General features: G+C 38.6%; 3 protein-coding genes across 3 annotated transcripts; 1 reads left to right on the top strand and 2 right to left on the bottom strand.

Moving 5' to 3' along the window:
- Window positions 1-1,442: 1,442 nt before the first annotated feature.
- LOC129744871 (uncharacterized) lies at window positions 1,443-5,013 on the bottom strand. Its single transcript, XM_055737611.1, has 5 exons — window positions 4,543-5,013; window positions 3,594-3,781; window positions 3,414-3,531; window positions 3,008-3,350; window positions 1,443-2,939 (listed from the first exon to the last, which is right to left on the bottom strand). The coding sequence occupies exons 1-5, from the start codon at window positions 4,605-4,607 to the stop codon at window positions 2,673-2,675; spliced, it is 981 nt and encodes a 326-aa protein (XP_055593586.1). The 5' UTR covers window positions 4,608-5,013; the 3' UTR covers window positions 1,443-2,672.
- A 1,054-nt stretch (window positions 5,014-6,067) lies between these two features.
- Window positions 6,068-6,788, bottom strand: LOC129746339 (NADH dehydrogenase [ubiquinone] iron-sulfur protein 6, mitochondrial-like). The gene is made up of 3 exons (XM_055739949.1): window positions 6,584-6,788; window positions 6,316-6,495; window positions 6,068-6,253 (listed from the first exon to the last, which is right to left on the bottom strand). The coding sequence occupies exons 1-3, from the start codon at window positions 6,707-6,709 to the stop codon at window positions 6,182-6,184; spliced, it is 378 nt and encodes a 125-aa protein (XP_055595924.1). The 5' UTR covers window positions 6,710-6,788; the 3' UTR covers window positions 6,068-6,181.
- Window positions 6,789-17,179: 10,391 nt separating this feature from the next.
- Window positions 17,180-20,116, top strand: LOC129745184 (uncharacterized). The gene is made up of 4 exons (XM_055738109.1): window positions 17,180-17,697; window positions 17,760-18,038; window positions 18,278-18,820; window positions 18,926-20,116. Exons 2-4 carry the CDS (start codon window positions 17,798-17,800, stop codon window positions 19,468-19,470), a joined length of 1,329 nt encoding a protein of 442 aa, XP_055594084.1. The 5' UTR covers window positions 17,180-17,697; window positions 17,760-17,797; the 3' UTR covers window positions 19,471-20,116.
- Window positions 20,117-20,121: the final 5 nt, after the last annotated feature.

The raw sequence follows: 20,121 nt of genomic DNA, 5'->3' as shown, positions 1-20,121 counted from the left end.
CTGAGCGGTGCAAGCTATTGTAGCACTTAAAATACTCGCTTCGCCTGACTTTATGCGCCTATTCAGACGGAAAAGTGACACAAATAGACTTCGCGAAACCATCGAAGGCCATTTCGAAGTGACGATTCTCATGTGGAGTCTGACGGAGCGAGTATTTTGAGTCATCTCACGTCACTCATCACGCTAAATAAGCCTCAATTACTTTTAATTTTTTTATTTGTTTTCTTATATTCTTTTAGCTGCATTTGATTTAAAAAAAACTGTATTAAACCTCCAAATTGATCCAAGTCGTGCGGCAACAGTGTGATGCGGTGTAGGTTCGCGACCACATTCTCACGTAACCGGCCGATTACCTACTAGTACAAGATGCCGTTCTACGTTCTCGTACGTAACGCAAGATTATATTTGCGTACAGGAACACGAAGTTGGGATCGCCCAAACATGTGCAGGTGACGTTGTAGGGTTTGGCCTGCATTAGTCGAAATTCACACAACAGTCCGAAAGGGATTTGATGGTAAGTTCTTTGCCAACCTTAAACATTCTACCTATTTCAAAATTTTTGTCATAGACCGAATAGAGCGCCATGAAATTTGCCGAATTATCTGCTTACTTTTACCTCATCAGAAAAGATAAAAAAGCATGTTTTCAGCAAGTGAAAATAAATTCACTGATGTTTGCTATGATTTTTTGACGAAGAAAAGACTTGTTCAGGTAAAGGTTCTCACTCACATGTCATTGCAATTCTTCAAGAAATTTAAAGAATGTACATAGTTGAAAATTTAGTGCCATACCTACTTTTTATATTTTTAATACTTGTTTGGTCCCTTCTCGTGGTCGGATCGATGTATGCAGCACCACGTAATTCGACAAAACCAACTTTTTTTATAATTTACAAGTTGTTTTATTAAGGCATTTTACTTATAAAGTTTTTATGTGCCGGGAGTATTTTTCCTAACTTTGGGTTAGTAAGAGGGGGGCCGTAATCGTCGCGGCTACTCAACTGTTAATTAAAATTTTATTATAGGAAAGGAAAGGGGATTAACTGGGGTCACTTCCAAGAACAGTTTCCGTTAGGGTCCGGTGGTGGCTTCCTGTAGCTGTGGTTTCGATAGCTACCTCAGGGTTTTCGATTTCCTGGCCAGCCTTCTTTGTGGTGTTGTAGGACCCGTCGGATGAAAGTTTGTTCTAATAAATAGACGAAACGAGCATTAGATAAAGTACAGACAGAGGGGAAGAGGACTAAACGACCAAGTCAGACATTTTAAGATATTTGTATATAGGGTACAAATATTCAAGATCTAAGTTTGCCAAGATGTCTCGAATTGGAACACCAGGTAGTTTACATCGGGCCCTAAGGGTATCCAGTAGCCAAGCCCTACACAACAAAACCAACTGTTAAGGGAAATTTCGGAATAATGATTTATAGGCTCACTTGCTAATGCTTTCATTCTAAGGGGGAATATTGTGTATTTTTGTAAATCGGTTTTTCCATTTCTTATAAGGAAAGCTAAACGGACAGATATTGTTATGTTGTGTTTGCTTATAAAGTTTTGCATTTTACATTTGTGTGAAATAGAATATGTAGAGCCTTTGTCTGATTTCGATTCAGTTCCGCATTCTTTCTCTCCTGTTTTTTTTTTCAAATAAAAACCTATCTTCAAGTTAGTAAAAAATTCTTACACAGTAAAAATATATAATCATCTGTTTTTTTTTCCTGGTCTCAAAAAACATCTACCTAAAAGGTTGCACGCGACACTTCAATTTCCGCATTCCAAACTCGTGGGGATTTGCTTCATCGATTCTGTTGTTTATACGTTCACTCAAAATTTAGTCTCTTGCCTCTTGTTAGAACCCTTTCATCACTTACGCTTGGTGATCATTTTGGTGGATAATGTTCCAGTAAAAAGACATTCCCGTCCCTAGGGTGATGTCGCGCAAGGATGTTGGATCAACCTCAATCAGCTGAAATTAACATTAGTAGTACTAATTGCAAACTTATTCGATAGGACGCATCGATAACTTTCTAATTTAAATGTATATCACAAACACAAACGTCTTCTGGCCAGAGAAGAAGAGTGCACAGATCGGAAACACCAGTAGCTATAGCAGCAGCAGTAACAGCTGTCGTTAACAAGTTGGGGAACCTGTTTTCATAACTGTCTGCCTACGTGGGAGTACCTCCGGTTGCCATTAATACTGATGACTGACAATCGTTGATGAACAGCTTCTTCGCTGGCAACAAAAACTAAGAGCTGTTGAACACTACTTAAACTAAAGATTACTAAAACTAAAAGTATGTTACGTACTATTGAATAAAGATAAACAGGACGATATTCGAATTCGACTGTCTGGGCGCTTAGCTTGTTCTGCAACACCATAATCAGATATAGCTCGGAGTAGTTATCAATGGCATGACCATTGATAGGAAAGTGATTTATATTGTTCTGAGGGTAAGATTTGTAAGAGTTATCAAGTTTGCTAGTCGAAATGACATTTTCTACTAAGTCTACACACATATTTGGCTCACTGAACAATGACAATATTGTTGGAACAATTACGTATGACGTTCCAACGGCAGAGCGGAAGTTATTTTTGTGAAAAGAGTAATGGAAATTGTACCGATGATCTACTATAACTGTAGTTAGCTCATTACGGCTGGTCTGCGCTTGAAGTCACCACAGGTTCTTGGGTAAAACATAACCATTCTGGGAGAAAAGGTGCTTACGACCCCCAATGTTAAGGTTCAGGAGAGTACTAGCGAGAGAGTTGTCGTTAACCAACGGAGACTCTGTTTGTTTTTCTATGAATGATTTAGATGTCGGCCCTCCATCGTCCCCGTAAGTTGTTATGGTCTCTTGCTTTCCATCCTGGGTCGAACGAGTTATAGTTGTTTTAGTGTGACCCTCGGAGTCGCGTACGGTTTTACGGGTTTCGTAAGTCTGTAACAAAAAATCGGATCAACTCGATGTTATTAGATGAAAGAAAAAAAACGAATACAGAAACATACCCCATCCGGTTTACGTATGGTTTGCGAAATGATGCTTTGTCCAAACATACGCGGTCCTTGGAAGGTACCCTCAAAAATACCGTCGTGGAAACGTTGCGGTGACGTCTTACGTGACATGCGGGGTCTATTTGAAGTCGAAGGCATGTCGTCCGATTGCTTAAATCCATGAATCAAGTCCAATATTTTTTGTTCGTCAGTTAGTTTCACCTTTCGCTCCATCCGAGCCTTGCCATCTTGGTCGGCATCCGCTGAGGGAATTTCAACCGCGCGACGTTTAGGCAAAAGCTCCTTCAAATCAGGAGAAATCCGTTGAAGCAAGGTGTGTAATTGATCCGGATAAATTCTGCAGAAAAAAAGATTCTTTCAAGAGGCGTCTTAAAGAAGAAACCTTAACCCAATTACTTACTCTCCATCCAAGTCAGTATCCAACAACTTTTCCTTATTGAGATCCTTCTTAATCTCGTTCTCAAAGCCAGGCTTCAGGAAATCTTGTTTGATATCGCGGTCGAAAGCCTTGAAGGTATCTGCAAAAAAGGTAATTCTGATGACTCTGAAAAAATTAAAACTTCCACTCAACAAGACGCACCATCATACTCTTCCAGGCTTTTCATCATCTCCGCAATTTGGTGCTCAAAATGTTTTTGCATTTCCAGCGGATTGGTAAACACTTGAACTCCCATGATCTTCTGGTTGTCGAACAGATCATCGTCACTGTCGTATTCCTCGACCCAAACAGGCTTGCGAAATTCGTCCTTAAGCATCGGTTTCTTCTTTCTGTAAAATCAAGTTTTAAAGAGGTCGTGAGCTTTTGCTGACATAACGATAACGGTGGTGATAACGATATGAATACAAGGTTCTAAGATTAACCAATCTTTCAAACTTGCAATAAGATTGGAATTTTAATTTTTTTGAAATATTATTGTTTATTTTTTTAACTGAAAATCTGACGAAATAGAATTTATTTAATTGTACCGTTTTTCAGATACCTCTAAATTTTCACTCTTTTATATAAATAGTTCTGTTCCATGTTAAAATTACCGATATTTTCACAACAAATCATTTAAATTTAAGTGTTTTACTGTTACTGCTTCAACAATTTTAGCAAGGCCAGGTTAATTTGGAAATCCTGTCTTTCAATTTTGAGTCATTGGTTTGTTGGAAAGATCTAGAAGCAAGACGACGTAGGGAATTTGCATTTCATCAAGCTATGCTCAATATCATGTTTTTAGGGTCGCCATTTGGAAATATGCATGACATCCGGTCGCGTTCTGACTTTCTTGTAGTTATCACCCGACGCCAGACTTCGACAGTTATCAGAAGTAAATTGAAATCGTCATAATAAAACAATCTTACAGGCATTATTTTTTTCTACTTTGACCTTTCTGTTTTTCTCGAAACTGCTTTGTAACGGGAGAAATAACAAAAAAAAAGTGGTGTCGTAATATGTTGTTTTGTCCGAGAAGATTGTCGACAATGCAAAACGAAGACAAAATATAATAATCTTCTCTTTCATCTTGTTCTGTAGTTCAGCTCACCTCTTATCACCCTCGTCGTCGTCCTTGTGACCATCAAGGCCCATCATCTTCTTCAACAGATCCATCTTTACGACGCAAATTTTGACAAATTTAGGAAAACGAGGCGCAGGAAATTTGGGCGATTGCTCGCTTTTTTTTTGTCCGACCGGGCTGTGGTTTTTCACTTAGAGCTGGGTTGGTGCTTGAGGGGAATAAAATTTTCTTCCTGCCACTTAAGGATTCGCAAGACAACGTTCAAAATCACGACTTATCAAAACGCGAAGGCTCCAATTTTAATCGTAACAAACGCCTCGAACACTGCACTAACGCCAAATAACAATTTAATACACTTTAGAGTTTTTTTTGCAAACAAATTTTGCAGTTTTCTTTCCTAGACAAAGGGACTTTACTGACGCAAAATGAGAAAACTTATCAGCTGAACGAGATGGAAAAATTCGATGGCTGCCGACTGTGGGGTGTAAGGAAGTTGTCAAAACTTTTACGCTTGGGACGTTCTTGCGCAGTAACAAGACGTCGGGTCGCCACCGAGCTTTGATCAAAAGTCACGTACGCGAAAGCTCTCGTTGTTATGATTGCTTCGGACGTTCGGGCGGGTTACCATCGATCTGGGGTTACCACGTTACCATGAAGGTTAAAGTGTTAGTGTGTTTACGAAAGCTCAGTCTATCATCGCCAAAAAAGGAGTGTCCACAAGCTACGGTACACAAAACGAATGCCTTAAATAAATTTAACATTCGCTTTTAATATTGACGTAATTTTTGGAAACTTTCATTTCCCGTTTTGGCCAAAAGAAAGGGATTCGATCTTATCTCGTATAAAATTTGATGTTATTTTATCCACATGCTGGGAAGCTGAGCGTATTTTGTGGTTCACTTTTTAGGGTTTCCAATCGTTCCAATTCGTGATATCATTTTGAAGAATAAATGACTTGCCTCCGGACGTAAATGCCAAATTTGGTCGTTAATGAATAACAATAGCTACATGAAATCATTTAAACAATACCTTAAACACAAAGAATAAAGAACATATCTTTGTAACTTTATTTGAAATTTTGCGAAGCTTCGCTAATTTTTAAAAGTTTTAATTTAAAAAATAAATGTGTTTTTTTTAACAAAAACATCGATTTGAAGGCGTAACTCATCAAAATTCATTAACGTCTTTTGAATTTGATTTAAAGAGGTGTGTATGCTTAAATCAAACCATTTCCGGGTAGTATGACTGAGTCAAATCTGCAATAAACAGTAATGCATGGCAAAATTTAGACTGGGATGAAAGTGATTTGATGCATAACTTTGATATTTCACAAACGACCAACTTTCATTAGCAGATAGAAATCATGTGGAAATAGCAATTAACCGTTTACATTATTATAAAACAATGCTTTGTAGCATTATCATAATGCCAAACGGTGTAAATTATTCAAACATTTCTGGTAAGTCTTATTCAAATTGAAGTAAAACATCAACTAAGTGACAAACGAATCTTCTTGGATCGCTTTGGACGAAGCCAGATCAAAATCATCAACAAATTTAAAAATCTGTTTTATTAGTTTACACCAACAATTTCCTACTTTTATTTGTTTTCCTTCCAGATGTTTACAGAAAATCCAACCAATTCAAACCGAACCAACATGTACCATTTAGTGATGGTGGCCTTCTTTCTTCTGGAATCGTTGGCCACAATATCCGCAGATATGGGCTCCCGGTTTATCCTGTAAGGTAAGTCACAATTATAAAAATTTTCAACTACAAACTTTTGAACACGTTCACTTACCAAATTTATGTACACCTTTGGGTGGCCCAGTGCCGGTTCGATTCCTCCGTCACAGTAAACAACTCGGGCAGTGCTTTCGATGATGGGAGCCTCGTCTACCAGTTTGATGGCCCAATTCTGGTTGACCACCTTGTCGGCATTCACGAAGCGAGCATTGCGATAATCCTTGTCATCGTAGTACTGTTTCCGAAAGTTTATAATTCCCATTATTATTCTGCTTGCGTAATCGATCGCATTGAATTTCTTTCTCTCGTGGGAAAGTCCTTACCTGTCCGGTGTGCGTAATTTCGTCCTTGATAGTGGAATATTGGCTACCGTAAATTTGATTACCGATGACACGGCGTCGCATGAGCTGCAGCGCACGAGTCGAGGTGCTGAAAATTCGGCTGGCCATCCTTGCGAATCGAATTTCGGAACGAACAGCTGAAGGTTTATTTTCTTCTTCTTCTTCTTTTTACTTGAACAGCTTCAGCCCTTCAGCTCAGCCGTTCGGGGGTAAGGGCCAGTAACTAAGACTATATGCCCTGTTTACGGTTTCATGTTGATTACAAATCAATTTTGATTTCTTTGGTGAATTTAGCTACTTCTTCGTAATGGGATATTTCTTTAGATTTGAATAGCTCCTGCAGATTCGTGTACTTGGTATAGAAATCGTACTTCCTCCTTGTCGTGGCGAAACGTGGGCAGCAGAAAATGATGTGATTTGAAGTTTCAGGTACTTTGCAAAGTTCGCAGTCAGCATCGTCGTTTATTTTCATTTTCGCCAGCCAGTGCTTGGAAAAGTCGTGGCCGGCCATCAAGCGATTTAGTAGCCTTACATCTTTTCCGTTTAGGTTCTTTCCCACAAACCATGGTGCGGTGGAAAATTCCGGTTGTATCGTATGGAAAATTTTTCCTTTTTCAGTAGAGTAACGTGTGTACCAATCTGTTGTGCTTTCAGCCAGTATTTTCTTCAGAGCGTTGAAACCATCCGTAAGCATGTACCCGTTTTCGATCACCTGTCCTGACTGGAGACTGTGTTTTGCCAGTGCATCTGCCACTTCGTTGCCACCAATAGAGACATGGCTTGGTATCCATTGGATGGTGATCCGATGTCGTGAACAGTTTTGTAGAATTTTCAGCAAAATACTTTCGGCTTCCTTGGATTCCTGTGCGTTAAGTAACATCAGGCACGACGCTTGCGAGTCCGTGTAGATCACGGCTCCCTCGAGACACTGCTGGTCGATCATTTCTGTGGCTTTGTGGATAGCTAATAGTTCCGCAGAGGTGATGCTGGTTTCTTTAGCAAGTTTTTGTGATAATCTCGTTCTTGTTTGTTCTACAAAAACTCCTATACCACAAACCGACCCATCCTTAGAGGCATCTGTAAAAACACGGCAACGACCTCGATATCTGCCGTTCATAACGAAGAGTGCCAGTTGCTTCAGCCTCATTGGATTTGAGTTTTGTTTCGATACCGTTAGCCCTTCTAAAAATGGAAATACTTCGACTTTTAACAGGTTGCTAGAACGCTCGATGGATTGAATGCTATCGAATAGTTCTCTGTTCATCCAATAAGTTCTTTCCATGTAGGTGAACTGATTCCTTTTGTTCACATCGTCTGGTAATTCGATTGTTCTTAATTGACGCGCGATCAGATTATTTCTTGACATATGCCTACAGATTTCTCTCGAAGCGATATATGTGTTCCTAAGATCTACCGGCTCTTGACCACTAAGAGCGACCAGTACGTTCCTAGGTGTGCTTCTAGTAGTTCCCGTGACTTTTCTCAAGGATTGGTTGTTGACGACAGCAAGAATATTGCGGTTACTTTTGCTTGCGTTATTGTACACAGAGCTCCCGTAATCCATTGTGCTACGAATGAGTCCCTTATGGATTTTTATCATTGATTCCGGGTGTGCACCGTGTTTTGCCCCACTTAGAACCTTAATCATATTAAGTCGATCTTGCACTTTGGATCGAACCTCTTTTATATGCAAACCGAAATTGAGATATCGATCGAATATAATGCCCAGGTATTTATGAGATCTAACTGATTCAAGCAAGGTGCCGTTGAGTGATATATTTAGCTGTTTGTCACCGTGTTGGAACAAAATCGTTTTTGTTTTTTCTGGGTTAATTTTAAAATTCAAAGACCTCGCAGTTTCAGTAAAATTGTTTAAATATGCCTCTCCGATTTCGTTGAGGTTTTGTAGGTTTTTCGCTCGAACGAGAATCCCGAAATCATCCGCATACTGGACGAGCATCACGTCAGGATGTTCGATTTTGTGCAAATTTACGGTGTAGACGTTGAAAAGCGTGGGCGATAGGACGTCCCCCTGCGGTAGACCATTGTTAATTGTTCTTGAAAGCGTCTTTTGTTTCATGTGGAAATTTATAGTTCTGTTTCTCAAGAAGGAGAGTATCCAACGAAGCACTTCGTAGGGAACTTCTATTTGCTGCAGAATTTCTTCCAACTTATCGATGTTTATCGCGTTAAAGGCATTTGACAAATCAACGCATATCATAGCAGTTAATAGTTTGCACCTTTTGTTTTGTTTTAACCAGTTTAGAACAAAAGATACACATGCATTGGTTGATGTGTGTTTGCGGAACCCAAATGAAGTTTCGGGCAGAATTTTGTTAATTTCAAGAAAATCTTGGAGGCGCTCTAATACTGCCGAGTTGGCCATTTTGGTTATTGTGGGTACTAAGGAAATTGGACGCTTACCTGCTACGGTGCTCTGGTCTCGACCAGGTTTTGGTATGGCGATCACCTTAATTATCTTCAAACTTTCGTCCAGAGTTCCTCTCATCCACATGTCGTTGATCAATTCAATTATCTTTTCGGTAACCGCGGGTTTGAGATGGGTCAGTAATTCGTACGAAAGGTTGTCTTCACCGGGAGCGGATGTTTTCTTTTTCGAAGCCAAAGTTCGATACCAGAAAACTTTGTCTAGCAAACCACCGATAGATAAAGGTAATGGTTCCTCGAACGGTTGCGGGTCATGTTTTCCAAAATGCGTGTCTAGAAACTCCTCGGCCATAGCTTCGTCCTCTTGCAATAAACAATTTTCCTTTTTATAAAACCGTTTTCCAGTCAAACGACCCACTTTTTGCCAGAGTTCCTTCGAGCTAGAGAAAGGGCTCACTTCGTTGGAAAAATTTTCGAATTTTTTAAAGATCTCCTCTCTTTTCTTTTTTTGGAAAATAGCAGCTTTCCGTTTATAATTTAAAAGATTGTCAATCGAAGAAGTTTGATTGAACTTTTTCCTCGCGGCAGTTTTTTTTTTCCAGGCCTCGTCGACGGATTCTGACCACCAAAACTTCGGGGTTTTCAAATTTTTCATTTTGTTTTTCTTGTGAATTCTTTTCATTTCAGAGGAAAGTTCGGAGAAGTTGTCGAAATCGTAGTGTTCCAGGTTGGCCACTTCTTTTCGAATAAGTGCTTTGTTGTAGAAAAATTTATTGTTTTTGTAGGCATTCGTTTTCCATGAGATTTCTAAGCACATATGATGGCTTCCTATTCCATAGTCTAGTACCACCCATTGTACCATGTCAACCAAGCTTGCAGAACATAGAGATATATCGATAGCGGAAGAGCGTCTGTTTAGTTGCAAAGGAACGTATGTTTTACTACCATTATTTATTACTATTAAATTAGTGTGATTAATAACCTCCACTAGCTTCTCTCCTCTCGCATCGCAGATTTCGTCTCCCCAATCTGTGTGATGAGCATTGAAGTCACCACCAAGAATGACTTTTGTGTTATGGTCAAGGTTGGCAATAATAGCATTAACATCTGTCTCGAATTCATTTATGGTGATCGATGGACTGACATAAACAGAGCAAATTGTTAAATCCAGCTGATTGATGCGAATAATCACGGTTTGCGTCCAATTGGAAAGATTTGTGGGTGTTGGTAGTCTATAATAGCTAAACGAGTTTTGAAGCAAAATCCCTGCTCCACCGTAATTGTCATTACGGGAATGTGGGACAAAATGGTAGTTGGGGAAATTGTATCTGTTAGTTTTCTCAAGATCTTCGTCTGTCCATATCTCTGATAGTATGGCTGCTGCGTAACCACCTCCAGACATTACTCTCTGAATTTCATCTCTGTTTTTATGGAAACTTTGTACGTTTGTTTGAAGAATTTTAAATTCAGTAGTGGTGGTAGCCATTTTAGCAAAAAAGTAAAATCTTGTATGGAGTGGTTTGACAAAAAACTGAGGAATTTTTGTTACTTTTTGTTCAATACAACAGAATTTGCAAGGTTGAAATGCTTTTGGGTACAATCTTTAAATAACGTTTTTATTTCCTCTTGGGGTCCTAATATGCTTATGAATTCTGAGTAAAAACTCATCATTCTTTCCTGATAACTACGGTCCAAACTTAATTTAACTTTTCTTACCGCATCTTCCCATTTTTCCTCCTCTTGTACCTTTTGTGGGTTATTGAGCGCTGCACCGCTACGACTGGTTCCTGCTACTGGTGCTACGATTCTATCTCGTTCCTCAAAAGTGGATCTTGCACGGGCGTCATCCACTCTGGCTCTTTTAACGTTTTTGTTAGTTTGTTTTGGTTGGTCCTTGAACATTTTTACGGCTGCTTGAATCTCGTTGCGTTCTTCATTCGTTTTAATCCACGCTTCTCTCATGGGATCCTTCAATCTGAAGCTCCCTCGGGTCATATCGGCGAAACTCTCCATTGGAGTTGGAAATTCTTCTGCGTTCAGAAGTGGGGCATAAAAATTACGATTGTTAGCTGATACCTGTTCTTTAGCTTCGGTGTACGTCCAGTTCCGTTTTGACATGAGGGTTTTTATGTCTTGCTGTTTCTTCCTTTCGGGGCATTGATTGTCGAGGGAGTTGTGATCGTTGCTCCGGCAATGGGCACATTTCTGCTGTTTCTGACAATTGATGAATTGTTCAGCCTCCTCGTGGCGTTCTGAACAGTTTCCACAACGTTGAATTCCTTTGCAGTTCTGTGCTTTGTGTCCAAATCTGAGACACTGGGCACATAACAGGATCGATGGGGTGAAAGGTCTGATTTTGGTCGAGCAGCAGAAAAGCTTTACAGACTCAGGTAACTGCTGGGATCTGAAAGTGATGCGCAGGCGATTTATCGGTTCCTTCTCTTTGCCTCTGAACATTCTGGCGATACTCACAATTGGTACATCACTCTCAATATCACCTTTGACTTCCTCAACGTCGATATCGGTTGGTATTCCTGCAATAACACCTGTTATGCAGACCAGGTGTCTGGGGATATACGCTTTGTATCCCGATCCGGCTTTGTTGATCTGCTCCACAAGCTTGTTTGCCTTCACGTAGCTACTCAGGAAAACGATGATTTTTTTCTGGCTAACGTATTTCATATCGATTATGAAATTTTTGAAAACGTCCATTTTTTTTATGGTGTTTCCCAGGGCGAACTTGTTAATTTTATCGGTCGCTTTTTCGGATTCAAAGTAGACTCGATAGGGTGCGGAATCGGTAGCGGCATACAAAATTTCTTCGAAAAACTTTTCCGGTCGGTTTCTGGCTACCACTTTCTTCATGGTTCCGGCTTGCTCCAGGCGGATCGGGGGGATCCTGCCCACCCTCCATCGTTTGTGATAACCTCACTTTTTCACTGGCGTCCTTTCGCTTTTCTTTTTTGATTCACTCCCAAATTCAACTTTCACCGACACCAAATACTGGAGAATAACTTTTGCACTTCAACGTAACTGATTTTGTACTCGATACTTCCAAAAAAAAGGGCACCGGATGTCCAAAAACGATTTGAAAAATTCAAATTTTTCACGCGTAGGAAAAAATCGCCTGATGCGCACACACGCTAAAACTCGAATGGAAGGTTTATTTTGGTTCTGCGAGTGAGAAACCTTTCGTACGGTTGTTGGAAATGTCAGATGTTTTGTAAACACAAGGGTCATCTACAAATTCCGTAATGGAAAATATGTGTTATACTAATCTCAAGTATTTAGAGCACCTGCAACGGTTCAGGTCTAAATATTGGTTTTAGGTATACCTGTTTTAGCAAAATTTTAAATTTTGGAATCGGCTAAAACATGCGCTCCCCACCGGTGTGTTAACAAATTTAAAACGGGTATTATTATTCTACCAGGTCTTAAAGTCTTTTTAGTGAAGTTTGTTCGAAACAAGTAGAAATGGATTGACTATTGAATACCTTGCTTTTTTCCAATTGACTTCGACCGATTTCTTTCAGGCCGCAACGAAACCCCCTGTCGAGCTGGATCGGTTTTGACTATTTTGACCAGTTTCAACTTGCTTCATTGACAACGACCTGACTATTTTCGACCAAAACATTGGCTCATTTGAACAACTACCAGTTGGCAGAAACCAGTTGAAACCGATTTTTATCTATGATTGAACGAAGCTTAAAAAGCCAAAATGACTATACGCAGCGAGAAAAAAAAAGCTTAATTGAAACAAAAAAAACATTTTTCTTTTAAAAAATGACTCGTTTTGGGGTGCTGATTCCAAATATTAATTTAGTTTACCAGTTTTTGTTTATAGGTAAAAATTCATTAAACATATTTGTGCTTTTGTTTGGGCAAACTAAACAGATTGGCAAACATACTCCTTTCAAGAATTCTTAAGTAAAATTTTCATGATTATCAGTAGTTTGTAATGTAGCAGACGGCTTTTTTAGCCAGAAATTAAAAGGAATTTTTTCTAAGAATCATGTCAGTTTAGTCAATGTTATCGAACAACATATCATATTCACGGTTTTTATATTAAAACCGTGAAATATGATATATTGTTCGTGTAGATTATAAATATTGTTAACAACTTTTGACAAAAATCGGTCATTACACTGATATTCAAATTTTTTAATTTTTTTTTAAAGTTTATTGTTGTTTTGCGTTAATTTTATTTGGATGCTTCTGTTATTTTCCTTTTCTTATTCATATAACGTTTGAACTCGAGAAACGCTGACTAGGCTCACTAGTTCGTTGAGGCCAAAAGCTATTTATTAAAATATAAAGTCAAGAATAGTGTGACATAAATTTTTATACTTGATACGGCTTTTTGTTAACATGTTTTCTCAATTTGTGTTACGTATTGACCGGTTTTGGCGGGAAATAACATTCAAATAATTTCTCAAGAAGAAACAATTATTACACCCAATGATACCCAAACATGTGCGAAAATAATCATCATTGGCTAAAATTTTCTCACCGTTAACCCAAAACGTTTAAATCGGTATGTCGTATATTTTGAAATCCTGTTCCAAATTTGCATGAATTTGGAACAAAGGCGTATAACTGTTGGGAATTTTGAAATCGATAACTGTGCTAAAACAGCAATTTACGCCACGATTTCTCATGTGTTAAACAGAGAAAGCAATAGCTCTCACTCCAATTTTACTCCGATTAGCTGTCATTCTTATGGAAATTTGTGTAAGAGTAAAGAGCAAGCTTTATTCTTTTTAGCAGGCCCAAGCCCAATACACCGTTCGGACAGCTCTTAATGTTTATAAGGGAATAAAGTGAAGTCGAGCATAAGAGCGCCTGTAATCGTGGTCCAAACAGCCACCAGTGCGGTTGCTTTGGTCGGAATTTGGGTCTAAACCGGCTGTTTGGACCACGGATACAGGTGCTCTAATAAAAAAAAATCGATAAGCTTGTTATTGCAATTCTATTAATTTTTCAAAAGATTAGCTTAGTCAACATTAGTCGGTAGGTTGTTTATATTTAGATCTAGCGCATAAATCCAGTTCAAATTGCTTAGATATGTTTACTTGTCGGCAGACTCGTCGAGACTCACCAGAAAATTTCCGAGATGTGAAGCACAATTCACAAGATGTGCAGAAGAATTTATACCAGGTCGGTTCTTTGCATTCACATAAGATTTGACGAACATGGCACCTGATAAGTTTTCCACACGTTCCAAATGAAAATTGCCTCTTCCTGCGCCTCTCTGTCTAAAACATATTCAGTTCAGCAACCAAAATCTGAGTCGAATTTACGAAGTTACCTAGTGTGGACTAGACTTAAAAGCTCGGAGATTTAAATATTTAATCAAAAGTTTTATTTTGTAGCTGAATTCGAAATTGAAAAAGCAATCAATAACGTTTTGCATTCGAGATCATTTAATCACAGACAAACAGACGGGACACTCTTAATAAAATCTTCTCTATTTTTCGCAAGAATGATTATACTGCCATCTGTAGCCGACATTGCCTACCAATCAGTTTGTTCCATAAAAATGAATCATGGTCACCTTTGACAATTTGACTTGGAAAGCAAAACGTAAACAACCAAATTATCAATTGTATAGAGAAATTGTGTAGCTGATCATTCTGTTTAAAAAACTTTATCATACTTTGAACTATTGTAGTTGATGTACTGCTGATAACGAGTTTTAGTGGAGTACATATAAAAAACTCAAAGCTTGAACGTAGATCCCTGACATTATCTGTTGAAATTGGAATTGTTAGCGGTTTGATATTTTCAGTCCTTCTTCTCAAAATGCTACCGTTAGAATCAGAAAACAAGTGTTTTTGCTCTGAGTAAGAGAAAGGAAGTTTTTGAAAGCATCGGAGTTGCGGAATCTTAAAAGTCAAACACAATCATATTTATGTTCAACTGAAATCAACGAAGTTTTCGAGCACTTATAATCAAATTTGGGCGAAATTATATTCTAATTTAGTTCAGCTTTAAGTCATTCAGAGAACACAACGGGACGGTTGAAATAGGGAAACAGTAGCGAAAGGAAGACAATTTTTTCTTTGAAACATATGATTTATTTAAATTTAGGTATTCAATTAACACTCTATGGATCTGCTAAAAACACGGTATTTCCAGGCACTGAATCCACTTTCAACACTTTTCAATTTGAGTAACAAGGCCCTTTAAGTCTTGATTAAACTGATGAATCTTTCAATCAACGACTGATGCTCCGAAATCGATTCAACACAATTTGCCACCTTTCCTCACAACAGCTAGGAACTTGCTCTTACTGCTAGTGGACTGGTCTAGCGTTCCGGGAACTCTGATATTAAAAACTTTGTAAAGAAAAATAACGGGATTACAGCTCTTACTTTTGAACGACCAATTTTTCGCAAACACCTAGTTTGTTTATTATTGAATTCGAAAAGCATGGATACTATGGTGATACCCATATGTACCTGAAATTGAAGGCTACCATGATTGGAAATCTTTTATCCGAATGCAGTGCACTCTGTTGGCGACATTGCCTAGCTTCCAGAGCAATTTGCGAAGAATGAAAAAAGAGTGTCCTGTCTGTTTATCTGTGATTTAATGGTCTTGCTTACTGAAACTGATAAAGATAAGTCACAATCTTAGGGCTGTCCCAACGGTAGATGCAAAACACGGTTTTCGACCACGCTAAAACATTTCGGCTGGCACCGGTGGCGTAAATCGCTGTTTTAGCACAGTTATCGATTTCAAAATTCCCAACAGTTATACGCCTTTGTTCCAAATTCATGCAAATTTGGAACAGGATTTCAAAATATACGACAGACCGATTTAGTTCACGGTGAGCAAATTTTAGCCAACAATGATTTCTTTCACACATGTTTGGGTAACATTGGGTGTGATAATAGTTTCTTTTTGAGATATTATTTGAATGTTTTTTTCGTTTCAATCAGCCTATACGTAACATAAATTGAGAAAAGATGTTTATAAAAACCATATCAAGTATAAATAATAGATGTCACATTATTCTCGATTTAATATATCTAAATAAAAAGCTTTTTATTTGGGCTCGACGAATTAGTGAATCCAGTCAGCGTTCTAAAATTTGAAAAAAATAACCGAAAAGTAAATTTCAATACTTTTTCGATGAGGTAAATTAAATATTTAATTGTTTATGTTTATTGTTTGTTCTATAATTTTTGTTTTATTTGAGATATTGAGAGATTTTTAGTTTCGTATAGATTGCTCGGAGTTTTCGTCAATAGCAGCATATTTTTCTGTATCCATACATAAATTTACAAAGTGAAACAAGTTTTTGTCGAACAAAAATGTCGACAAATCAAAGGAAAATTTCCTTTGACTTTGGGATAAACATTTCTCATTTCTTTTATCAATGTCAGCGATAACTGGAAAAAAATTGCTTTTTCATTTCATTTCAACAAAACCTTATTCCATTGCTTCAAAGCAATTTGATTGAACTAATTGAAGAATTGTTTCAATTGACCTTTTTTCCTCGTTGTGTAATCATTTTTGCTTTTAAATTAATGAAATCCTGGTAGAATAGTTGAAATTATTGTTCCGTCAAAAAGAATATTCGTAGAATTAATTTTAAGACAATTTACCGTGAAACTCAAAACTTATGCAATTTTTCTAATAAAATGGGTTTTTTCTTCTCAATTATTGAGTGTCTGCAATAAAAGTGTACCCGATTCAAATTTGCTCCTACACCGGTGGGGAGTGGGTGTTTTAGCCGATTCTAAAATTTCAAATTTTGCTAAAACTGGTATACTTAAAACCAATATTTACACCTGAACCGTTGCAGGTGCTCTTATGAAATGAGTTGATACATGATGTTTATCTTTTTATTGTGAATTTTTTTTTAACGTGAGTAAGTGACATTTAAAATAAATGAAAGTGATTCATTGTTATAACAGATCAAATGAATCGATTCATGTTCACGTCCTTCGATAACGTACCAAATGAAAACAAATTATGTTATCGAAATGTTCAATCAAATTAATATTTTGGAAAACTTTGCAAAACATTCCTTCTGAAAATAATTAAAAATCTTAAAACTCACTCTTCAATCCTTCTGTAATTAATCCATGCATTTTTTTCCAATGAACAAGACGGCATGAGCTTCACGTAGGTTCATCCGTGGAACCTGATTTGTGGACGAGTCTCCAGTTGAGTGAAGTCTTTAAAATATTTTGGTGGCTGTCAGTGGTTGGGACAGCAGCAGAGCGAAATAAAATTAAAATTGCAATCGCGTTTCAAAAGTAAAGAATTGTGGAGTGTTCTTTTGAACAGGACCTCTAGCGATTATGTCATTAGCTTATTAAAAGAATTTGTCACGATTGTGGGCGACTAACTGGGAAGCTATCGATCAGGTGCAAAAAGCAAAAGTGCTACGCGGGTGTGAAAGTTCAATCGAATTGGCAGCTGCCACCAACCCTCTCTGCGGTGCGTTTCATTTTCGGATCTTTCTCTCTCTCTCTGGTGTCCCACCACCCAACTCCACCAAATCGAAAGTGCAGCCGAAGTAGAGAAACAGCAGCAGCAGCAGCAGGTACGTGAAGAAAACATAATACGTATCGAATCGAAAGAAATTGCAAGATACCATCGGTAGCTCAACCAGAAGCACATCGCCAGCAAAAGTGGGACAAAATTGTTGTACTGGGCATTGACTGATCATCTACGCGGTAGCGGTACAGAATGTAAGATTTTCGTGACACAGCTGACTTGTTAAATTTTTTTAAACTTTTAAATCAAATTTCAGAAAAAAATACAACTTATATTCACGATTCATCGGGCAAAATGTCTTCCGCCCAAAATCAGCAGGAGGATTTGGAGGCTCGAATTGCACGTATCAAAAAGCGCAATGAAGAGATCGAGAAGAAACACCGGGAAGCAGAGGCTGATCGTCTGATGGCCATGAAGGAAAACGCCATGGTTGAAATGAAACCCCCGAAAGATGAGGACTGGCCTCGGGAACACAAATACGACAAGATAGATTTCACTTACGATTTGGACGAGGAAGCCTTGGCAGAACTCGAGGGTAAGCTTATTTATGATGGCCGATTTGGGGCGGTGTGATTTACCGCTAATTGAGCGGCAATTCAGCACCAGTTCCGTTATTTAGTATGAATTGCTTGTGTCATTTTGTTTCGTTCATGGGTGCCGACTCTTGATCGGTGAAGCGTGGCTGGTTAATTGCACGAAAGTTGCAAGATTGATAGAATGTACATATGTACGTACTTAGTTGGTAATCGATCTTTCTATGTATTTTATTCTCAGCAAAAAAGAAAGAAAAGAATGCTTTCATTCAAAAGATTGCAAAGGATTATAAAGTTTTCGCCGAGGGAGAAGGTCCTCCACCAGATCCGGCGTACAGTTTTCTAGCGGATGTGGAACGAGACGGCGAAAAGGCTCCTCTACCCGGTTCGAATAATATTCAGGGTAGAATGAATAACAAGGGTGGAAATTTTGATCGTAAAAATCCCAACAACAGAAGTGGTCGCCTAGGAAGTGGTCCTGGCCCAGGTGGCATTCGTGGAGGAGGTAGTGGTGCTGGACGTGGTGGTCTTCGGGGTGGGTTCGGTGGAAATCTGCAGCGTTCTCAGTCGACTAATGAGCACGATGGTCGGAGACCGGATCACACTCGACACGGAGGCCATAAGAATGGGGCACCTGGCCCTTTAAATGATAGCAAGTGGCGGCGTGAAGGAGCTGGTAGCAAGGACGATGGCTGCATAAACAATTTTAGCAATGGTGGATACAAAGGGGAACCCAACTTAACCGTTTCTGTATCCCAGGATGGCGAATTCAAGAGTGTGAAAGGTAAATTCAATTGTTGTCTATTAATGAGGTCTCATTTGATATGGGAAACATAATTGAAATTCTGTTGTTAAGCATTATTAAAATCCTTCTAAATTTTGTTCGCAGTAACATCTCCTCCAATCATAGGAAGTGGTCGGGTTGGCCCTCGCCAACCAGCGAAACCACAGTTCCAGTTTCAGACCGACCCACATAATCCTCATCATCACCAGAATCTGGGCGCTGGAAAACCTCATCATCGCAGCAACAATGAGAATTTTAATCGCAATGCTTCCGGACGAAAGTCTGACAAGGACGCGAAACGACTTCCCAAACCCGGCAGCGGTGGAGGACCATCGCCTTCGCCGTCGTCGTCTTCATCGTCGGCAAACGCAAGCAATAAATCGACCAACGGCGGAGGCAGTCTCCAGGATCGACTCAATCGCAACCGTGTGGTCAATATCGATAGAAACGAAAACACGATCCGTGTCAGTACCAGTGGCAGTGCCGCCGAAGCGGGCGCTGGAACGCATGCTAAAGCTAATGCCACTCTAAAAACTATTTCAAAAATAATTGAAAAAAATGCAGAGATCGACGAGAAGCTGGCTCGTCAGATGCATCATGAAAATGAACGAATGGTTAATCGTATGAAGGAGTTAAGAATGCAAGATTGAAGCAACGTGGTTTAAAGGCAGCTGAATCGAACGAATTTCAAGTAAAACAATTGCCGCTTTTACTAAAAAAAGTAAATCCAGTTGAAATTGGTAGCACGCACGCACGCATAACATATAAATCAATAACTTTTAGTGCATAAAAAGATAAAATAATTCACCCATTTCTAATGTACACGTTGCTGAATATAAATTAAAAAAATCATCATATTATGTGCGAAAAAGAACTTTGATACCATTAGCCACGTTAGCAGCTCGGAATGTAACGGAACGTTGATACTGGAAGGATATATCGATTTTACTGGAATGCAGGCGAGCAAATTTCGTGAAGAAACCAGTTTTATTACTTAGATTTTGTTCTATTTATTTATGCATCTATTTTAATCCTAGACTATTCAAATTAGTTATTCGGCATATTTTATCAGTACCGTGAGTGAATATCAAGTACGAAAAGTATATTATTTGTTTTAAATTTCGTATCGTAATCGGAAGCATTTAGTGTACTCGTTTAACTTGTTAAAGGTCGAAATTTTTGTCCGAGATTACCATTCACTTTTATTATGACTACTGTATATAGTTTTACAAGCATCCAATTGTATGCGCATTCATAAATGTTGAAATATATTGAACATAACATTTGAAGATAAAATACTC

The sequence above is a fragment of the Uranotaenia lowii genome, chromosome 2, assembly GCF_029784155.1.
Source record: "Uranotaenia lowii strain MFRU-FL chromosome 2, ASM2978415v1, whole genome shotgun sequence".
In the NCBI taxonomy this organism is placed as follows: domain Eukaryota; kingdom Metazoa; phylum Arthropoda; class Insecta; order Diptera; family Culicidae; genus Uranotaenia; species Uranotaenia lowii.
This window is presented reverse-complemented; position numbering and strand designations above follow the sequence as displayed.

Excerpts from the sequence above, each read along its gene's own strand:
- LOC129746339 (XM_055739949.1), bottom strand. The coding sequence starts at position 6,709 with ATGGCCAGCCGAATTTTCAGCACCTCGACTCGTGCGCTGCAGCTCATG. Across the intron at positions 6,496-6,583 it reads AAATTACGCACACCGGACAG|TACTACGATGACAAGGATTA; the intron begins GTAAGGACTTTC and ends TTTCGGAAACAG. Across the intron at positions 6,254-6,315 it reads CAAAGGTGTACATAAATTTG|GATAAACCGGGAGCCCATAT; the intron begins GTAAGTGAACGT and ends CTTACCTTACAG.
- LOC129744871 (XM_055737611.1), bottom strand. The coding sequence starts at position 4,607 with ATGGATCTGTTGAAGAAGATGATGGGCCTTGATGGTCACAAGGACGAC. Across the intron at positions 3,782-4,542 it reads GACGACGAGGGTGATAAGAG|AAAGAAGAAACCGATGCTTA; the intron begins GTGAGCTGAACT and ends TTGATTTTACAG. Across the intron at positions 3,351-3,413 it reads GATACTGACTTGGATGGAGA|AATTTATCCGGATCAATTAC; the intron begins GTAAGTAATTGG and ends TTTTTTCTGCAG.
- LOC129745184 (XM_055738109.1), top strand. The coding sequence starts at position 17,798 with ATGTCTTCCGCCCAAAATCAGCAGGAGGATTTGGAGGCTCGAATTGCA. Across the intron at positions 18,039-18,277 it reads AGCCTTGGCAGAACTCGAGG|CAAAAAAGAAAGAAAAGAAT; the intron begins GTAAGCTTATTT and ends TTTTATTCTCAG. Across the intron at positions 18,821-18,925 it reads CGAATTCAAGAGTGTGAAAG|TAACATCTCCTCCAATCATA; the intron begins GTAAATTCAATT and ends TTTTGTTCGCAG.